This window comes from Lissotriton helveticus, chromosome 5_1 (assembly GCF_964261635.1).
Source record: "Lissotriton helveticus chromosome 5_1, aLisHel1.1, whole genome shotgun sequence".
Taxonomy (NCBI): Eukaryota; Metazoa; Chordata; class Amphibia; order Caudata; family Salamandridae; genus Lissotriton; species Lissotriton helveticus.
The window spans coordinates 1,551,347,724-1,551,366,699 of NC_136065.1; the positions used below are offsets into that span (position 1 = coordinate 1,551,347,724).

An 18,976-nucleotide genomic window follows, 5' to 3' on the forward strand; every position below is an offset into this window, starting at 1 on the left:
GAGGGACGGGGACAACCATAGTGACGCTGCAGCAAGCACCAGGGAGGAAGTAGGAGTGTTGAGCACTGCTAAGATAGGGCCGGCCAAACCGGCATGGGCACTTAACTTTTCTCCAAACCGAGCTGCGTTGCACAGCCGGGTGGAGAGGCAACACAGGCTCCGAGTATCTGTCTGAGCGCCTAACCATGGTGCTCAGACCAATCTCAGCATGAGAGGACTCACTGGAATTGGCAGCTGGGAGCCTGCACTGTGTGCAGCAGTTCCTGGAAGGAGGGGAGGATCAGGAGGAACTCTGCGGCCGTCTTAGCAAGTAAGTCTTTTTTCCCCCTCCCCTCCCCGCCTCACCACTACACAGTACGAGCAGCCGCTACTGAAAAGCATAACACGATGTCTGGATCAGTTAAAATTTGAGGGTAATGTGAGAGTAGTTATTTGATTTTCTAGGACTTCAGCTTACAAAGCTGGTCTATCGGAGCCACCATGCCTTGTAATTTAATCAACAGAACAAAGAAGTGGGCAAAGAGGCAATGTATTTTTAAACTGCATTTCTTTTTCTTTACTGATACAATGTTATATGTTAGAAGTTAAAGGCAATTTACAAAAGAAGGCCAGCCTAAGTAGGAAAGGGCCAGGCTATACAAGTTGCTATAAAAGTTACTTAAGATTTGTTCCTCCTCGTGTATTAACATGGAAAATAAAAAAAAACAAATCTGGGGTCAACGTGCTGCTATTAGAGGAAATAATTAATGTAATAATTTGAAATGCAGGGAGAAAGCAAACACAAAAAATCAACTGTCTGGCTGTCAAAGGGGTTAATAAAATTGAAGATCAGCAATACAAGGAGACAACATAAAACTAAGAAACAGCTATACTGTAAGAGGAAAACAAAAGTTAATATTTGCAATGTGAGGAACCGGATGAACGAAGTAATGATAAACAATGTACAGAGGTGCAAACATTTGCAATGTCAGAAGCAGGGTAAATAACAAAGGTAAGGAAGATGAAGTAGGCATCGGCAATGCCATTGGTGGGTGGGGGTGGGGGGTGGAACACGAGAACTAAAACAATCAGTGAGGGCGAGAGGAACCAATGAAAGTATGGATGGTTTCACTGCTTTGGTTAAGATCTTTATCGTTTCACACATGCTCTAATAAAAGAAAGACGGGATTAGCAGGGTTTGCATGACATAGTGCAATGATGCTATAGGCAGAATATGAGCTACAACTAGTCTTTTCGCACATCTACTGGCAATTCACTGCTGTCTTACAAAGTGCCCCTAGGTCTTCCCCACAGCTCTATTACTGTTTAAAAACGTGCAATGCATATAAGAGGGGAGGAGGCATTTTTAGAGATTTTAAAGTGAAGGATTAAGCACGTGCCTAGTGTGCCTACAAGAGCTGTACACACTAGTCCTATAGGGTTGGGGCAGAGTGAGTTATGTGTTACACACTCTTTTTTTGATGCTCTCAATTACTCATACTACAACATCTACCATTAAAGGTATCCTGCATGGATGTTGAAATATGACCGAGTTTTGATGAGGGTACATATCTAAACTACGATCTCTCTTTGGAGCTTGAAGGTATCTGCCCAAAGAGTTTTATAACTGAGCGGTAGCATGCAGCTCCGAGAAAGAGACCTCTTTATGTGTGACAAAAGATCTAGATCTGTGCAACTTCCGCTCAAACCTTAGCCTGTGCGGGGGCTGGAATTATGAGCGCAGAGTGTACCGTACCAGGTAGTTATAGAGTGTGATAAACACACAATTTACCACAGGTACAGTTTGACAAGAAATTCACAGTAAATACGGGTACTTCTATATTTTGGCGTAGAAAGCACCAAAATCCACGTTATGCCCCATTTTCTAGAGCTAAACTTATAATAGGCAATAATTATTGTTCTCAATACATGTCCTGTGTATTGGATTTTAACAGGTATGATAAATATCCACTACCATTGGACGGTACTCGTAATTAGGACTTAACTCTAGGAAGAGACTGAAGAGGATTTAAAATTAGAAAAAAATGAAGTACCAAAATGATGGATCTCTGTAATGGCAGAGAGAGGGCCGCTGGTGGTAGTGGTGGTGAGAGCAGTAGTGGTAGTGGGAGCACTGGTAGTTGTGGGAGCGCTGGTACTCGTGGGAGCACTGGTTGTCGTGGGAGCGCTGGTTGTCGTGGGAGCGCTGGTTGTAGTGGGAGAGCTGGTGGTAGTGGGAGAGCTGGTTGTAGTGGGAGCGCTGGTACCGGCTGTAGGTTGAGCAGTAGGCACAGGCACCCAGATCACAACTGGGAGGAAAACAAAACAATCAGATTAATTAGAATAGGCTCACCTTTTAACAAGACCAGCAGATGCTATCTTGAGATTTTCAAACACTGTTGAAAGCCCATCTTGAAAAGTGTGTCAGGTGTAAAGGCTATCTTATAACCTGGACGGGCGTTCAAAAATCATTTTGAAATATCCAGACTAGAAGAAAAATCTGTTTTCAACCCAATTATTTCTCCCACTTTATTGCATCTTTTGTTACAGCAGCCATATGGTAATACCATTCCTGATAGATGGCTGAACACAGGGTGCAAAAAAAGTTGACACACATTAGCTAAGCGAGAGGCAGGTAGGTACTGCCCTCCTAAAGGTCTTGTCAATGATTTAGCGGCCCTCAGCTGCCCCTATCACGGATGCCAAGACTCCAAGCCCTGGTCTTACGACAACTGATCCCGTTTACTTAGCCTACACCTCCTCACTGATGACATACTGGTTTAAAAAATAGTTGAGTTGAGTTTTTTCCAATTAATACATTCTAGTTTGAAGCTTCTGTTTCTCTTTTCTTCATTAGAGTTTAAGAATGGTATTTCTCAATTCCATTACTCTATCTTTGGTTTTCAATGAATAAATGAAACGTTCCAGTTCTAATACTAGTTCTCCAACTGGGAACGTTCATGAACAATAAGTAGTTCCACCGATGTATCGGAAAATAGAACATTATAATAAGTGATTATATTTCCTAAAAACAAAAAAAACGTATATTTATCTCTTATTTACTGGACTCATAGAGTTAGCTATTCTTTTCATTCAAAAATAAACAAATCAGAATTAGAAAACCTTTTAAAGTACAGAGGAGTGCTACAAAATGTGTCGTTTTCAAGGAGAACATAGAAACGATGTGAACAATTGGAGTTTTCAGGCAACAACTTCATGGAGATAAGAAAAGATGACTACAACTTTGCGGTAGCCAGCATATCAACTGTCCCAGAGTATCTCACCCTGGCAGTAGGTGCCTCAGTTAATTTGATGGAGTAGCCGAATTACCAATTCATTTCAAGACGAAGGGCAGCTTGATTATTAATTCACTAAAGAGCTCCAAGATAGAGAAGGAGGCTTACAAATAAGCAACTTTTTCATATCTGTCGTACAAACTGCAGTGACTGTACTAAATCCTAAACCGAATTGTAAACCCATCCCTGTATTTAGCACTGGATAAAAGTCAACCATTTGCATATGTGTCTTTAGCCTAAATCTAGACAATTGTGTTTTCTACCCACATAAATTCACCTTTAAGAGACTGGTTTAGAAATATCAGAAATGGAAACATATTAAAACTGAAGTCACAGCTTTCCACAAAGGGGAATGCGTTCTTGGTTTCCCTGCAAGAGTTTTGTGAGCGTTTTATTAGCATAGTGTCAGTCAAGAAATCATCTACCTCATAGTGGACTGTTTAGAAGTAGCCAATCCAGAATGAATGGTCTTATAATTTGCAAATACATATTATAACCTTGTTTCCCAATATGAAAAAAAGAACTTTTCATATCCAAACCTTGACTTGGCAGGATGCAACTAATATAACAAAAAACGGCTCCTCTTGAATATGGAAGACCTGAGTTTGTTTTTGTGACTAACGCATACAAAACCAGGTGCACTGTTGCTTCTCTGGTGGGCGCTAGGGAAACAAGATTGTTGGAGCCGCTACAATGTACTTAGGATCACTCTGGTTTTGGACTTTCTCAACACAATAACTGTTGCAATTAGTTGTGAGGAGGGAAATGTGTAGAGATCTTTCTGTGTCCAGCAGATTAGGGCATTGCCCTTTATGCCTGTTTATAGGTAATCAAACATTTGGACTGTTTGCTGTTGTAAGAAAACCTGCAATTTGGGTTTGGAGCAACAGTGTCATAAACCATGCCCCCACTTAATTAGTTCTGGTAATCATTGAAGGGGCACAAGAAAGAAACACGATGTAAACTGTGGGTAAAAGGACTGCAGACTAGGTGCACCACTCAGGTTCAGGAGAGAAGCAAGCTATGTTGATTACTTTGAAAATCAAGGGCTGTGACTCTGAAATGGTCCCATATGTGCTTCAAGTTCTGGCAAGGATGCGTCAGGCACAATGTTTACTATGGAAGCAGTTGCTGAAATGGGCCTTCTGCAATCATGTTCTTTGAGGAGCACCACAGAGTAGTACAGCAATCTGCCAATATCTCAAATCTGAATGCACTTGCACCACTGTTCCTCGGGGCTTTGCAACGACTTAGTGTCCAGATACGAATCTGGAAAAATAAAAGTAGATGATGCCATTAAGTGTAGGGGGGAATTAATGTGCTGCCCTACAGGATGAAAAGTGGAGTATTCAAGAGTTTTCTGGGATAGAAAACTGTCTTCCCTAGTTTTTTAGTGAGTTAATGGTGTCTGTCAGATTATAGATGGATCACTTGCACCAGAAGTGATGTGTGTTTGGCAAGGATTATCTGGAGTCTCCGAACTGGAAGGAAGAATTACATTATAGGGAGGTATTACCAAGCTATTGGAACGATGAAATGTGATTAGACTGTCACCGACATGAGAACAGATGAATATTATCTTTTTCTTGAGATGAGGTGCTAAACCCACCAATGATTCAGAGAACAGCAAATTTATTCCGAATAGGTGGACTTGTAAATAAGCATTCTGTTGGTCAGTTAAACATATCCAATACAACTGCGGGGAGGGGAAAGATCGGGTACAGAGCAAGCATCCTCAATGGTTTCCTATATGGATATTTGTTTGCTGTCTTACGGTTAAAAATAGGTTGGTATTGGTGTTTTAGAACCTTCTCTTAAACAAAAAAAAAGCAGCAACATTAAATCTGATGTCCTTTATGGAATAACAGGACATGCACCACTCTACACACTATCACTACAACATGAAGTGGTCTTGTTCTTGCAACTGAAAGCAATGATAACGCTAAGACACTTGGTGGACTTGCATATACGACTTCGTGTGAAATGTACCTCTTCCATCTGTATTCTGTGGTTTTTCTCCACTCTATGTTGTGATGCGTTGCCTACCAGAGTGGATGACAGGAGAGAGGAAATAACAGACCTACTCGTTTGTATTAACAGGTGGCCTCTCTTGCTTTTAAACTCCTTCTGAGATAAAATGTATGATTGTGTTGCTGTTACTGAAGCGAGAAGTGATACCTAGCAGTAAAAGTGATGATTTCATTTATCATCACCTCTCAATGAAATAAGATCTGTAGTGGAGGGCCACCCTCTAACATTTTTTCCTCTAGATTCAGTGCCAAACTTGCTGCTTTCTTGCAGTTTTTAGGTATTCTCTCCACCAAATCCTTCTTTGTTGTCATATATTCTGGCATTGAGAACACAACACAAAAGTAAGAAAGTAAAATAAAAAATAAAATATTTCTTGTTAATTGCCTGAAAATTACCTTATCATTCTGGAATATTATCTAAATCTAGATAAGGGGGAAAAATGAAAACAAAATGCCTATCTGGAATGAATTTGAAAGGGGACAGTCAAGGGCTCCATTATCATGCTCAGAGGATCCAGAAAAATAACTAAGGTGTCATCTGCTATTATGGGAAACAGAGTTGTTGTCTACCTCAAATGTCCAGTACTATTTCTTAGCTTCAGGTAACTGCTGCCTGTTTAACCATATGTCTTTCTCTTCTTTTCATCACCATGAAAAGAAGTTGAAAAAAGGTTGACTCATTTCTCTAATTTCACCTAAGGCTGTTTTCAAAATGTTATTGCTAGTTTTCAAATATTTAATTGAAAAGATTAGATTTGATAAGCGGTTTATAAAGCGCCTGGTTACTCCAACGGAGTGTCCCCGCGCTACCAATTCTTCCTCCTCGTCAGTAAGCAAACCCCTATCTGCTGCCTCAACACTAATGACCCAAAAACACGTTTTTAACTTCCTACGGAACAACACTTCTGAAGGCTGCATTCTGAGATCCAGCGGCAGCTGATTCCACATCTTTGCTGCTAAAAAGCCAAACGATCTACCTCCCAACCGGGCTCTTTGCACTTTTGGGTTAATCAGCCTAGTGGTGCCAGCAGACCTAAGATTCCTGATGAGTCTATAAGGAGTAATTAAGAGAAACAGATAACAAGGGCCTTTCTCATTTAAGAGTCTATGACAGAAGCATAGGGTTTTTAAATTCACTCTGTCCTGCACCGGGAGCCAGTGTAGTTCTGCGAGAGCCGCCCCAAAAGGGGCTCGCCTTGAGATGTTCAGTAACTAACGGGCTGCTGCATTCTGTACTCTGCATCATTCTCATAGTAATGTGTCCTGAATAAGGGCACACTGGGTTATATGTGTGATGGACTGTACTCATTATTCATGCTGGGACGCAGGTGTATGTACACTACCAGCTGCACATTTAGTTTAATTGGCTTTTTTCACTGAAGCATTTTCCTTTTAACCACCATATTGACTTACATCAGTTGGGAAGTGGGGATAAGGTATACAGGAACACACCAAGGAAATGTATATCTTGTGAAACAGAGGAACATTCGTCTTAAAAAATATGTATATATTCTATTATGTAAAGATATGCAAATTAGGAACAAGAAACATACGCAACAGGTAAAGAAATAAGGTGAGAAAAAGACACTCAGACGTAAGTAAGAAGACAAAGATCAATTGGACAAATAGGATAAACAATGTCTCAGAAAATAGGAAAACATTATTATACATATAAATAAAAAATGTGTGTATTTAAACGCAGAGAAAGACTGCTTGGTAACAGCATGTTAAAAAAAAGGAAAGATAAAAAAGTCATAAATAGAAAGATAACTGATAAGTAAACAGCAGGCTTCAAAACAGCACAGTTCACAAACAACATTTTATACAGGCAGCAAGTGGCAGGATGCACCAGATTCTGCAAGCTGAGCAATGAAGAAGCACTAAAAGCAAAGCCCATGCGGAAGCAGAACTAGTATCACTGCGTAACTAAACGCCCACAATATGTAGCGCACACCCAGTAATGGAAGCAGAACCGGCCACACAACCGGCCATGATGACAAGAATGGAGCACTCAGTACAATCACAATCCAACAACAAGCAGTGTGGTGCGCAGCTCATGCTGGATGAAGGAAGAGCGGCAACGCAAGCTCTCCCAGTGCTGCCTCGAGGAAGCCCAGGCTGGAGTAAAACCAGTGCCTTAAGTGGGAACGTACTGGTTGGCTCTCCATACATGCACTTACATTATTTGGTAGGGCGAGTCCCAGCACTTCTCAGCAGGGATGCACTACAATCAGTAGTAAACTACCGACACACTCGGTAGGGAAGAAGTACTTTGGGACCTTGAGTACCTGCACTTCTGTCTATTTTATGTACTGTGTAAAAGAAGCAGATTCAAGAGGGAGCTGTCGATCACCAAGTGGAGAAGACAGAAGCCCTCCACTCTACCGATCCAAGAGAGGACACATGTACACATGGTCTCCACGGTTTCCAGGCTGCACCCTAAATGAAAATCAAAGCCGAACCCCTCCACAAAAACTGCTCAAAGTACAGGAAACAAATGCACTGTAGTCATGACTGGGTGCATAAAAGCGTGGGACAGCTTAGCTTACTGTGGGGGAAAAGGGCACACCCACAGAGCATTAGCCATAGAACAAGCAATTGTCAGCACTTCCCTTCCATAACCTAGCCATGGGGAACTCTCTCAAGCATTTTCTGTCCAGCCCAGGGTAGGAAGGGTAACATCAGCAAACGGACAAAGCCCTATAAATGTTGCGACCTATATTACCTACAGCGATCCACTCTCCAGCGGGAGTGTACTGTCATAGAAGGGCATGGGGCAGAAAGATGGTCAGGGCCAGTCCAAAAATTGCCTATTCGTATTTGGAGGCTACTGGATAGAATGAAACATGATGGGCAAACGCCCTTGCTTGACTTGGTCTCTAAGGCCTTAAAAAGGGGTGTAGGACTAAATGCAAACGTTATGTGTACATTTTTATAAGAGGTGGGAAAGAAAGAGAATTGCAAATAGGTCTACAAACATAAAAACCAGCTTGAGGTATGGCAAAGGGTATGGCTTAGTGATGGATGGCAACGTAAAACTCCTTGATTTATTGAGGAAATACTACTCCAAGAGGGAATCCATGCAGCCGCGGTGCATGCAGGTAACAGCAGTGGCGCCGAGAGGGGGGATTTTGACAGACAATGCAGAGGGAAAATTAAATAAATAATTGTGTTTCTCTCGTCGTCGTCTGTCGGAATCCCCCCACGAAGCCCTACCGCTGTTACCTGCACAGACGGCGGCTAAATCCAAGCTTCAAGTTTCTCTACCACAGGGATATTATGGTGGAAGAAATTCCATTAACTGGGTGTCCTCCGGATTTAGCACTTTACCTTACCATTCAACTCTGAATTAGGACTGACAATGTATACTGGATCTGAAAGTTCTACAACAGGAAAATGAAGAACCAGTTACTTACCTTTGGTAACTCCTTATCTTGTAGAGACTCTATCTAGCCACAGATTTCTTACCATTGAATATTCCCCTGGTGCCAGACTGGATTTGGACATTTTTGAGCCGCACCCCTGTAAGTCAGTAGGTGGTGCCGTTCAGCTCCACAGTGGCATCGGTGTTGTCCGGAAGAGACATGTGCCTTGCATAAATAAGCACTACCCCAGTGTGCTGATGTCAGTTACTTTTCATGACTTTCCACATCAGAAGCGCAGACACAAAGAAGACTGACATGCTGGTGTGCAGTGCTAAGGTTCTTCAAATGGGAAGCCCTGCTGAATCAGTTTCAGAATGGGGAGAATCAGTAATGAATCTGCAGTTAGAGTCTCTACGAAATAAGGTGTTACCAAAAGTAAGGAAAAACCAAAGGTGGTGATGGACGGAGCGTTGACAATACAAACACTCACCCCCAGTCAACTGATCTGGGTTTAATCCATCACCGTTCTTTAGCTCACTCCGCCACCCCAGTTCAGACATGGCCATATGCAAATCAGTCTGACCCTGTGCCTCATGGGAACAGTCCAGCCCGAACTGCCAAGCCATGTCTTCCCTGGACCGGAATCAAGCTTCCCAGGACCGGTTTCTGGCATTACAGCCGTCTTCAGCCGGGCTTGCTTGACTCCAGTGGCAAAGTGAGCAAGGGACTCACGTCTGAGCATACCCTGCCAACTTAGGGCGAACAAAGAAAAACCAAAGGTGGTGATGGACGGAGCGTTGACAATACAAACACTCACCCCCAGTCAACTGATCTGGGTTTAATCCATCACCGTTCTTTAGCTCACTCCGCCACCCCAGTTCAGACATGGCCATATGCAAATCAGTCTGACCCTGTGCCTCATGGGAACAGTCCAGCCCGAACTGCCAAGCCATGTCTTCCCTGGACCGGAATCAAGCTTCCCAGGACCGGTTTCTGGCATTACAGCCGTCTTCAGCCGGGCTTGCTTGACTCCAGTGGCAAAGTGAGCAAGGGACTCACGTCTGAGCATACCCTGCCAACTTAGGGCGAACAAAGAAAAACCAAAGGTGGTGATGGACGGAGCGTTGACAATACAAACACTCACCCCCAGTCAACTGATCTGGGTTTAATCCATCACCGTTCTTTAGCTCACTCCGCCACCCCAGTTCAGACATGGCCATATGCAAATCAGTCTGACCCTGTGCCTCATGGGAACAGTCCAGCCCGAACTGCCAAGCCATGTCTTCCCTGGACCGGAATCAAGCTTCCCAGGACCGGTTTCTGGCATTACAGCCGTCTTCAGCCGGGCTTGCTTGACTCCAGTGGCAAAGTGAGCAAGGGACTCACGTCTGAGCATACCCTGCCAACTTAGGGCGAACAAAGAAAAACCAAAGGTGGTGATGGACGGAGCGTTGACAATACAAACACTCACCCCCAGTCAACTGATCTGGGTTTAATCCATCACCGTTCTTTAGCTCACTCCGCCACCCCAGTTCAGACATGGCCATATGCAAATCAGTCTGACCCTGTGCCTCATGGGAACAGTCCAGCCCGAACTGCCAAGCCATGTCTTCCCTGGACCGGAATCAAGCTTCCCAGGACCGGTTTCTGGCATTACAGCCGTCTTCAGCCGGGCTTGCTTGACTCCAGTGGCAAAGTGAGCAAGGGACTCACGTCTGAGCATACCCTGCCAACTTAGGGCGAACAAAGAAAAACCAAAGGTGGTGATGGACGGAGCGTTGACAATACAAACACTCACCCCCAGTCAACTGATCTGGGTTTAATCCATCACCGTTCTTTAGCTCACTCCGCCACCCCAGTTCAGACATGGCCATATGCAAATCAGTCTGACCCTGTGCCTCATGGGAACAGTCCAGCCCGAACTGCCAAGCCATGTCTTCCCTGGACCGGAATCAAGCTTCCCAGGACCGGTTTCTGGCATTACAGCCGTCTTCAGCCGGGCTTGCTTGACTCCAGTGGCAAAGTGAGCAAGGGACTCACGTCTGAGCATACCCTGCCAACTTAGGGCGAACAAAGAAAAACCAAAGGTGGTGATGGACGGAGCGTTGACAATACGAACACTCACCCCCAGTCAACTGATCTGGGTTTAATCCATCACCGTTCTTTAGCTCACTCCGCCACCCCAGTTCAGACATGGCCATATGCAAATCAGTCTGACCCTGTTCCTCATGGGAACAGTCCAGCCCGAACTGCCAAGCCATGTCTTCCCTGGACCGGAATCAAGCTTCCCAGGACCGGTTTCTGGCATTACAGCCGTCTTCAGCCGGGCTTGCTTGACTCCAGTGGCAAAGTGAGCAAGGGACTCACGTCTGAGCATACCCTGCCAACTTAGGGCGAACAAAGAAAAACCAAAGGTGGTGATGGACGGAGCGTTGACAATACAAACACTCACCCCCAGTCAACTGATCTGGGTTTAATCCATCACCGTTCTTTAGCTCACTCCGCCACCCCAGTTCAGACATGGCCATATGCAAATCAGTCTGACCCTGTGCCTCATGGGAACAGTCCAGCCCGAACTGCCAAGCCATGTCTTCCCTGGACCGGAATCAAGCTTCCCAGGACCGGTTTCTGGCATTACAGCCGTCTTCAGCCGGGCTTGCTTGACTCCAGTGGCAAAGTGAGCAAGGGACTCACGTCTGAGCATACCCTGCCAACTTAGGGCGAACAAAGAAAAAACAAAGGTGGTGATGGACGGAGCGTTGACAATACAAACACTCACCCCCAGTCAACTGATCTGGGTTTAATCCATCACCGTTCTTTAGCTCACTCCGCCACCCCAGTTCAGACATGGCCATATGCAAATCAGTCTGACCCTGTGCCTCATGGGAACAGTCCAGCCCGAACTGCCAAGCCATGACTTCCCTGGACCGGAATCAAGCTTCCCAGGACCGGTTTCTGGCATTACAGCCGTCTTCAGCCGGGCTTGCTTGACTCCAGTGGCAAAGTGAGCAAGGGACTCACGTCTGAGCATACCCTGCCAACTTAGGGCGAACAAAGAAAAACCAAAGGCCACTGGAGTCAAGCAAGCCCGGCTGAAGACGGCTGTAAGGCCAGAAACCGGTCCTGGGAAGCTTGATTCCGGTCCAGGGAAGACTTGGCTTGGCAGTTCGAGCTGGACTGTTCCCATAAGGCACAGGGTCAGACTGATTTGCATATGGCCATATCTGAACTGGGGTGGCGGAGTGAGCTAAAGAACGGTGATGGATTAAACCCAGATCAGTTGACTGGGGGTGAGTGTTTGTATTGTCAACGCTCCGTCCATCACCACCTTTGGTTTTTCTTTGTTCGCCCTAAGTTGGCAGGGTATGCTCAGACGTGAGTCCCTTGCTCACTTTGCCACTGGAGTCAAGCAAGCCCGGCTGAAGACGGCTGTAAGGCCAGAAACCGGTCCTGGGAAGCTTGATTCCGGTCCAGGGAAGACTTGGCTTGGCAGTTCGAGCTGGACTGTTCCCATAAGGCACAGGGTCAGACTGATTTGCATATGGCCATATCTGAACTGGGGTGGCGGAGTGAGCTAAAGAACGGTGATGGATTAAACCCAGATCAGTTGACTGGGGGTGAGTGTTTGTATTGTCAACGCTCCGTCCATCACCACCTTTGGTTTTTCTTCGTTACCAAAAGTAAGTAATGTGATGATCTGACAGAGGCTTTTAGCCACAGATTTCATACCTTAGAATAGATACCCAAGCAGTATCTCCCCGGAGATGGGTCTGTGAACAAATTTAGACCAAAAAGTCCTGAAAGGCCAAATGTGCGAAACGCCTGTAACGACGGATGTGACCATCAAGGCAGTAGTGCTTGGTGAACGCATACAAAGACGCCCACAATACTGCCTGGAAGACATCCAGGACAGGGACTCAGTGAGCTAACGTAGTGGTCGAGGTCTTGACTCTGTTAAAATAAGCAGGCAAGCCCTGTGTGGTTGCTTTCTGACCAAGTGCTGCTGGCCCATGTGAACCGCACATAACGCATGTGGGCAGGCAGGATGGGGATGTGGAAGTACGCGTTCTGCAAGTCCAATGCTACCATCCAGTCTCCGGGATCCAGGGCAGACAGTACTTGAGCCAATGTGAGCATTTTGAACTTCTCCTTTTTCAGGAAGAAATTGTGAAGGCACAGGTCTAGGATAGGACAAAGATCTTCGCCCTTCTTTGGTGCCAGAAAGGAGCGGGAATGGCAACCACGGCCTACTGCTGATGCCGGCCCCCTATCGATGGTTCCCTTGGCAAAGAAAGGCAACACTTCCTGACGGAGCAGGATGAGATGATCTTCCGTCAAACAATCGTAAGTGGGTTGCATGGGTGGAGGGGTGTCCTGAGTAGGAATGGAGTAGCCCCTTTGAACTATCTGTAAAACCTACTTTTTGGATAGAAATCAACTGCCAGCGGTACCCTCCACAGGATGCCCATGGTGGTAAGATGGCAAACTAAAGTGAGTTTGGAGGCATTGGCTGCCGAGGGAGTGGTGGACTGGCCTGAAACCTGTCTAGTGGCCCCACGTGGTCTGTGGGAACTGCGTCCTTGGACACATAAAGGCTGGGAAGCTTGTTGGCCTTAGTGGCTGGGAGGGAATGAACATTGTTTGACGCCCCCTCCGTAGCCACGAAAAGAGCAAAAGGATGACTGGGGTTGATGAGGGGCCATGGATAGGCCCAAGGACCTGCTCGTAACTCTGTTGTACACACAGTGCTCCAGTGCTGAATCCACCTTCTCACCAAAAAGGCAATAGCCATTAAAGGGCATGCCCATGAGTGAGGCTTGGACAGCCCCTGAGAAGCCAGCAGTTCTCAGCCAGGTGTGGCGCGTAAGGGCCACCGATGATGAGACCGGTCTGTCCAGCGAGTCGGTCGTGTCAAGTCCACATTGAATGGTGAACTTTGCCGCAACTCTTCCCTCAGCAATAGCTTGGGAGAGATTTGGTCAGGCCTCCTTCGAGACCAGCGCTTGCGCAAGTGAGCCTCACACAGTGTGATGGTATTGGTCCAAAAGGCCAGCGGTGCTCACTGACATTAGTGGTAGGCTGATGGAAGAGAAAATCCTCTTTCCGAAGGTATCCAGCCTCTTGGATTCCCTATTCAGTGGAGTGGTAGGAAATGCGTTGGGGTGCTGTGTGAAGAAACTGGGGTCCCAAAGAGCAGCATGATGGTGGTGGGCAACTGTCCTGTGCACAGGAGCCGTTGTGCAGGGCTTAGGCCAGGCCCCAGTTAGGACATTCATAAGAGCTTTGTTAAACTTCCGGCTGAAGTACCTCGGTCAAGATGTTCAAACTGACTGTCACCGAGGGGAGCCCCAATGCTTAGGACTTCAGCCGCCCTCAGTACTACCACTGCAAACTGGCACCCTCTCATGATGGTGGTAGGCAACTGTCCTGTGCACAGGAGCCGCTGTGCAGGGCTTAGGCCAGGCCCCAATTAGGACATTCATAAGAGCTTTGTTAAACTTTTGGCTGAAGTACCTCGGTCAAGATGTTCAAACTGACTGTCACCGAGGGGAGCCCCAATGTTTAGGACCTCAGCCGCCCTCAGTACTACCACTGCAAACTAGGCACCCTCCTCCATAGCCACGATAAGGGGAGAGACTAGGTCAGTGCCTGGTGAGGTGTCCAAACCACTGGCATATGCAGGATCCGCGTATCAGGCATGTCAAACGAAAAAGGAAATGGCTCTGACTCGGGAAAGCATGGGCCGATGATGCACATAAAAAATATGTGATAACACTGTCTGCGAATTAGATATGCCGCCAAACACATACAGCTTTTACGTGGTATGCTGGACACGTGTTTTTTTAAATAATATATAGTCCACAGGCTGCATGGTGGAATGGCTGTGCGTTCATGGCTACTTTTGGAAATCCTGAGGTTTGTAATTGTTTGCTTACTTCCACCCAAACTCTCAAAATACTCCACAGTGACAAACGCAGGTTTGAGATCATTATCAGCTTTCCAAGTTAGTGGGGTTACTTTGCAGTGTGCTTGATGCAACCAATGGAAAGGGAAACAGCTGTAGTGACAACAGATCAAAGGTCTTTTCAGGGAGGCTGGATTGTACTCAGAACCAAGTCCCCTTTTGGTACCCGAGTTCAGGAGCCCTCATCTCAGAGCTGGCTGATTGTAGTCAAGATTTCTGGGTTATGAGGCACCCAAGATACTGGATCCTCAGCCTCGATCGTTACCAGCAGGGAACTACAGTTTAGAATATTAACCAACTAGAACTTAAAATAGATGTCTCTGGTAAAGTTAGCGCTAGAAAGACAGGGGTGATCAGCAAACAGGAGCCTACCCCATACTTTGGCCTGTAGAGGCCACCCTGGTGTTGGATTTGGACAGCTACAGGTCCAGGAGAACATGGTGGGTCAGGGACAGTGCATGTGCATGTGCACATTGCTCACTGTCCTGAAATCTGAGTCTGTATGTCCATGACCTCGGGTGTAGCATTTTTATCTTGGTCAATTCTGAGCTGCAATGTTCTCGAGATTGCTGAGAAACTGAGGACCTCAAAGATTTCTCCCCACAAGTTCTAGACAGCCAGGACCTCTTCTTTGCTAGAGGCCTTATGATTTTCTTTCTCAGGGCAGTTCAGCGTCTTCATGTTCCAAGTCAGATTGCAGTACCAAGGCTTCTACCAGTGTCTAAGGCAGGAATCCCACACCTTTTCTTATAATAAGAGCTTCTTATGTTCTATTAAAATCAACCTGAGATACTAACACAAATTATCAGTGTTACAACAGTGGCCACATCAGACAAGATTTCATTAATGATCATTGTTTGCAGGATTACAAACAGTGACCGCCTCAGCGCATCATGCAATGTCAGTCAGTTTCGCCCTGATTGCAACAAGAGGCGTACATTGAGGGACCACTGACTTGCACAATATTTTCAATGGTTTCCAAGACTTTTTTTCTGGAATTTACCTTCCAGAATATGGCCGATTTCAGTGATGTGCCTGGGAGTTAGGTCAGAGATTAACATTCATATGAGTTGTACCACTGTTGGCCAGCAGACATTGGCCTTGTAAATGTAAATGTAGGAATTTGTAAAGCGCACAGCTACCTCCACCGGAGGTGTCCCGGCGCTGTCCGTATACCGCTTAGGAACCCTTCCTGGCTTTCCTGGGAAATGTCCACTCCTGGGCACCCACCTAGAGATGGAATGTGCTTTCTTTATCTGCAGACCTTGATTTAAGGCAACCCTTTCTGTCACAGGAGCTACTTATGGCATATGAAAATCGTCCTGCGCTAGTAATATTACTAGGTCAGAGAACATTACATTAGTAGGCACTTCAAGCAAGATTTTGGATTTGAATTTGGAATGCCTAACTATGGTTATTACATGACAGCTGTGGTTGCAATGCCCCAGGCACCAACGTAATAATATTAGTAATAAGTCTACGCAATGATGCATGATTGAACCATCAAATATTTGAATTTTGGGATTCATACATTCTTTCAACCAAGCAAAAGCTTCTAATTTTGTAGTCTGGGCTACCCAATGGAGAGCTACTTACAAGTAGCTGGAGAGCTACCAGTAGCTGAAGAGCTGCTTGCTGGAGAAGCCTGGTTAAGGTATACATCTATCTTGCCTGATATAGTTGAGAGCTGTGAAAGCTGCACCCAAGTAATGCTATGTCCTAGAATTGTTTGCTGTGAAGGCTTCCATCCTTTTAAATGGTAATGGGCAAGATCCATCATAAAGCTATGAGATTCAAGGGTAATATTTATCTACCTAAAGTCAGGTCTGAAAGAGATTAATATTCTCATTGAAACTGACTGCAGGAAATTATCTCTAGGTCCATCCAGTTAGCACAATCTGATAGAGGCATCTAATGCATTGTCCACGCTGGAAGTGATGAGCTCAGTGCCTATTTAGGCGCCAGAACAACATGCTGACATCAGTTTTCTTTCTGTGTCAGTCAGCAAGGGATAAAAGGAAGCTACACCCAGTCTTTTTGACTGACTTTTTTTTCAACTTTTGTTGAGGCTTTTTTAAGATTCCATCTCCTGATGTGCTGGGAATGTCTCCCAAGAAGCCCACCATGTTCAAAACACATGGTGTTTGTCACAGGCATATGTCTTGTGAGAGGCCCACATTTGGTTTGCCTTTGGTGTCTGGATCACATTGACTCCAAGACATGCAAGGATAGCCATTCCACGGATTTGAAGGCGCTGAGGTAACTGTCCCTCAAGCTCCTTGTCGGTCGACCCCGTGGCACTCTTGATACCGGTTGCGGAGAAGATCTTGGGATCTCTCGCAGAACTGCTCCAGGCGGTCAACATCTTGATCCCAATCATTGGGTAACTCCAAGAAGAAGTCAAAGGAATTGAAGTGGTCTTCGACTTCTTTGTGGCAGTCCAGATTCTCGGTCCTGGAGCTGGATTGTTGGCACTTTAGGCCTCGCTCTGCAGTGGAGCCTGTGGCAAGGTCTGCTCCACGCTTTCCAGAGTTAGCCAGATCAACTTCCCCCCAACTGAGGCTATGCACCTCATATATGGGCTGGCCTCAGGGATACGGGAGAGACCCCCCACTGGTTTGGTGCCAGTCGGGCTCCTTGGATCCGGAGCAGCGCCGCCCTCGAGACCGTGACCTAACCTGGTGCCCACTTCACTCCTATCAGTCCCGACGCTCCCCATCGTTATACCAGACTCTGATGCAGAGCCTTGCACAGTTTTCTCATCAATAATTTCATTGCAAATGTTGCATTGATATTATCAATGATGTCATAGATGATGTTATGACTGATGTAATATGTGGGGTAATTAGCAGTGCATGGCAAAGGGACGAGTTAGAGTTGCGTGAGATAACTATAACTGGTGAATTTCTGTGATTTTTTTAGTTTAAAATTTTATGTTGTGAATGAACATTTCAAACTATAACATTACTTTAGCCTTTGTTTTTTCAGTGAAATTTTAGTTTTTTTTAACATAAAGTAATATTTGACCACACGTAAAGCCAAACACTTGTTGCACATGGCCTGCAGCCATGCCCTGCCACTAGCCCCTCGCAGGTAGCCAATCCCACGTTGTGCTCGGTAAGGGGTAGGCCGCAGGCCTGGCATGAAGCCAACCCCTCGCAAGTAGCCATGAACACCATTGTTATTATAATTTATAAACCGGGGTGAAGTTGTGAGGTTTTGCACTACTTTTAATGTGAGACGCATGGACAAACACAATTTCAGAATATCATCAGTGCAGTCTCTCTTACTTGAGAGGTTCAGCTGAAACTAACCAACTGTATCAATTACATCATCAAGTCCATGGAAGGGCGCAAAATGAAAATGTTCCTCACACTAGGAAAATGTTCTGCATTATAGACAAAAGAAATGGAACATGCGCTAGATCAGTTATATACTAAACCCCTCTGCTGGCTTTTATCAGGGATTGCACCCGACATTTGAACCAATACCGCTAGTAAAACCATAGAGTATTGTGTACACTCCTTCCAGGCAGCTCAAACCAAAAAAATAACCGCTCATCATTTCTTACTTAGGAGTTGCTTAACTGAAAAGGGTACTCGCGTATTAAGCTGCATGAGGTTCAAATATAGATAAAACAAAAAAAGTATCAATCGTAGTCCTAGCGATTGGGATTGTCTCTGATTAGCATTCTATTCAGCCATTTCCATCGGCTATCGTTTTCAAGTTACTTGGGTCATTACAGAAAAGTACCAAGCATGTAGAAATTAGTCCTGCCACAAAAAGACCAATTCAGTTAACACTATTAAGTCACATCCCTTCGGAAGAGGAATACAATGGCAAAGTGAGACCTTATGAAGCCCCAGTGGTGAGTTTCTATGAAACAACTCGGGTACTTCGTCTGGGCATAATAATGTACGGAGATTCACTTTGCTACAAGATGGTTGGAAATAATTAAATGAATGTTAAACTCAGATAATTCACCTTCTACTGTTTCATGCTTGTTTATGCCCCTAAATAATAATGATAATGAAGCATTTGTTCCCTCTGCACATAGTATTAAAAGCTGGATATACCATCCAAACCACTGTTAATTGACACCCACAGTTTCGAGACCAAGCCAGAGATAAAAGTGATAATTAGAGGGAGGGCAATTAACAGCTGTTAACGCCCAACGCCATGTGAATAATAAGGCTACGAGCACCCACTTCTCTAGTATAACCACGAAATAGTATATAATTATGCCCACTACCTCAACCTGTATCATGTGCGTGCCATCAAATACACAATGAAAGGAAACAACAGCACTTTGTGCCAGAATGCCAAACCCACTCCTTTACT

At 45.2% G+C, this 18,976-nt stretch overlaps 1 protein-coding gene across 1 annotated transcript in view; it reads right to left on the reverse strand.

The window, feature by feature from the left end:
- NFASC (neurofascin) overlaps nt 1-18,976 on the reverse strand; it is a 639,840-nt gene that overhangs the window by 102,823 nt on the left and 518,041 nt on the right. The window contains exon 27 of the mRNA XM_078644633.1: nt 2,073-2,288. Coding sequence (XP_078500759.1) covers nt 2,073-2,288 — 216 coding nt within the window. The remainder of the gene's footprint in view (nt 1-2,072; nt 2,289-18,976) is intronic.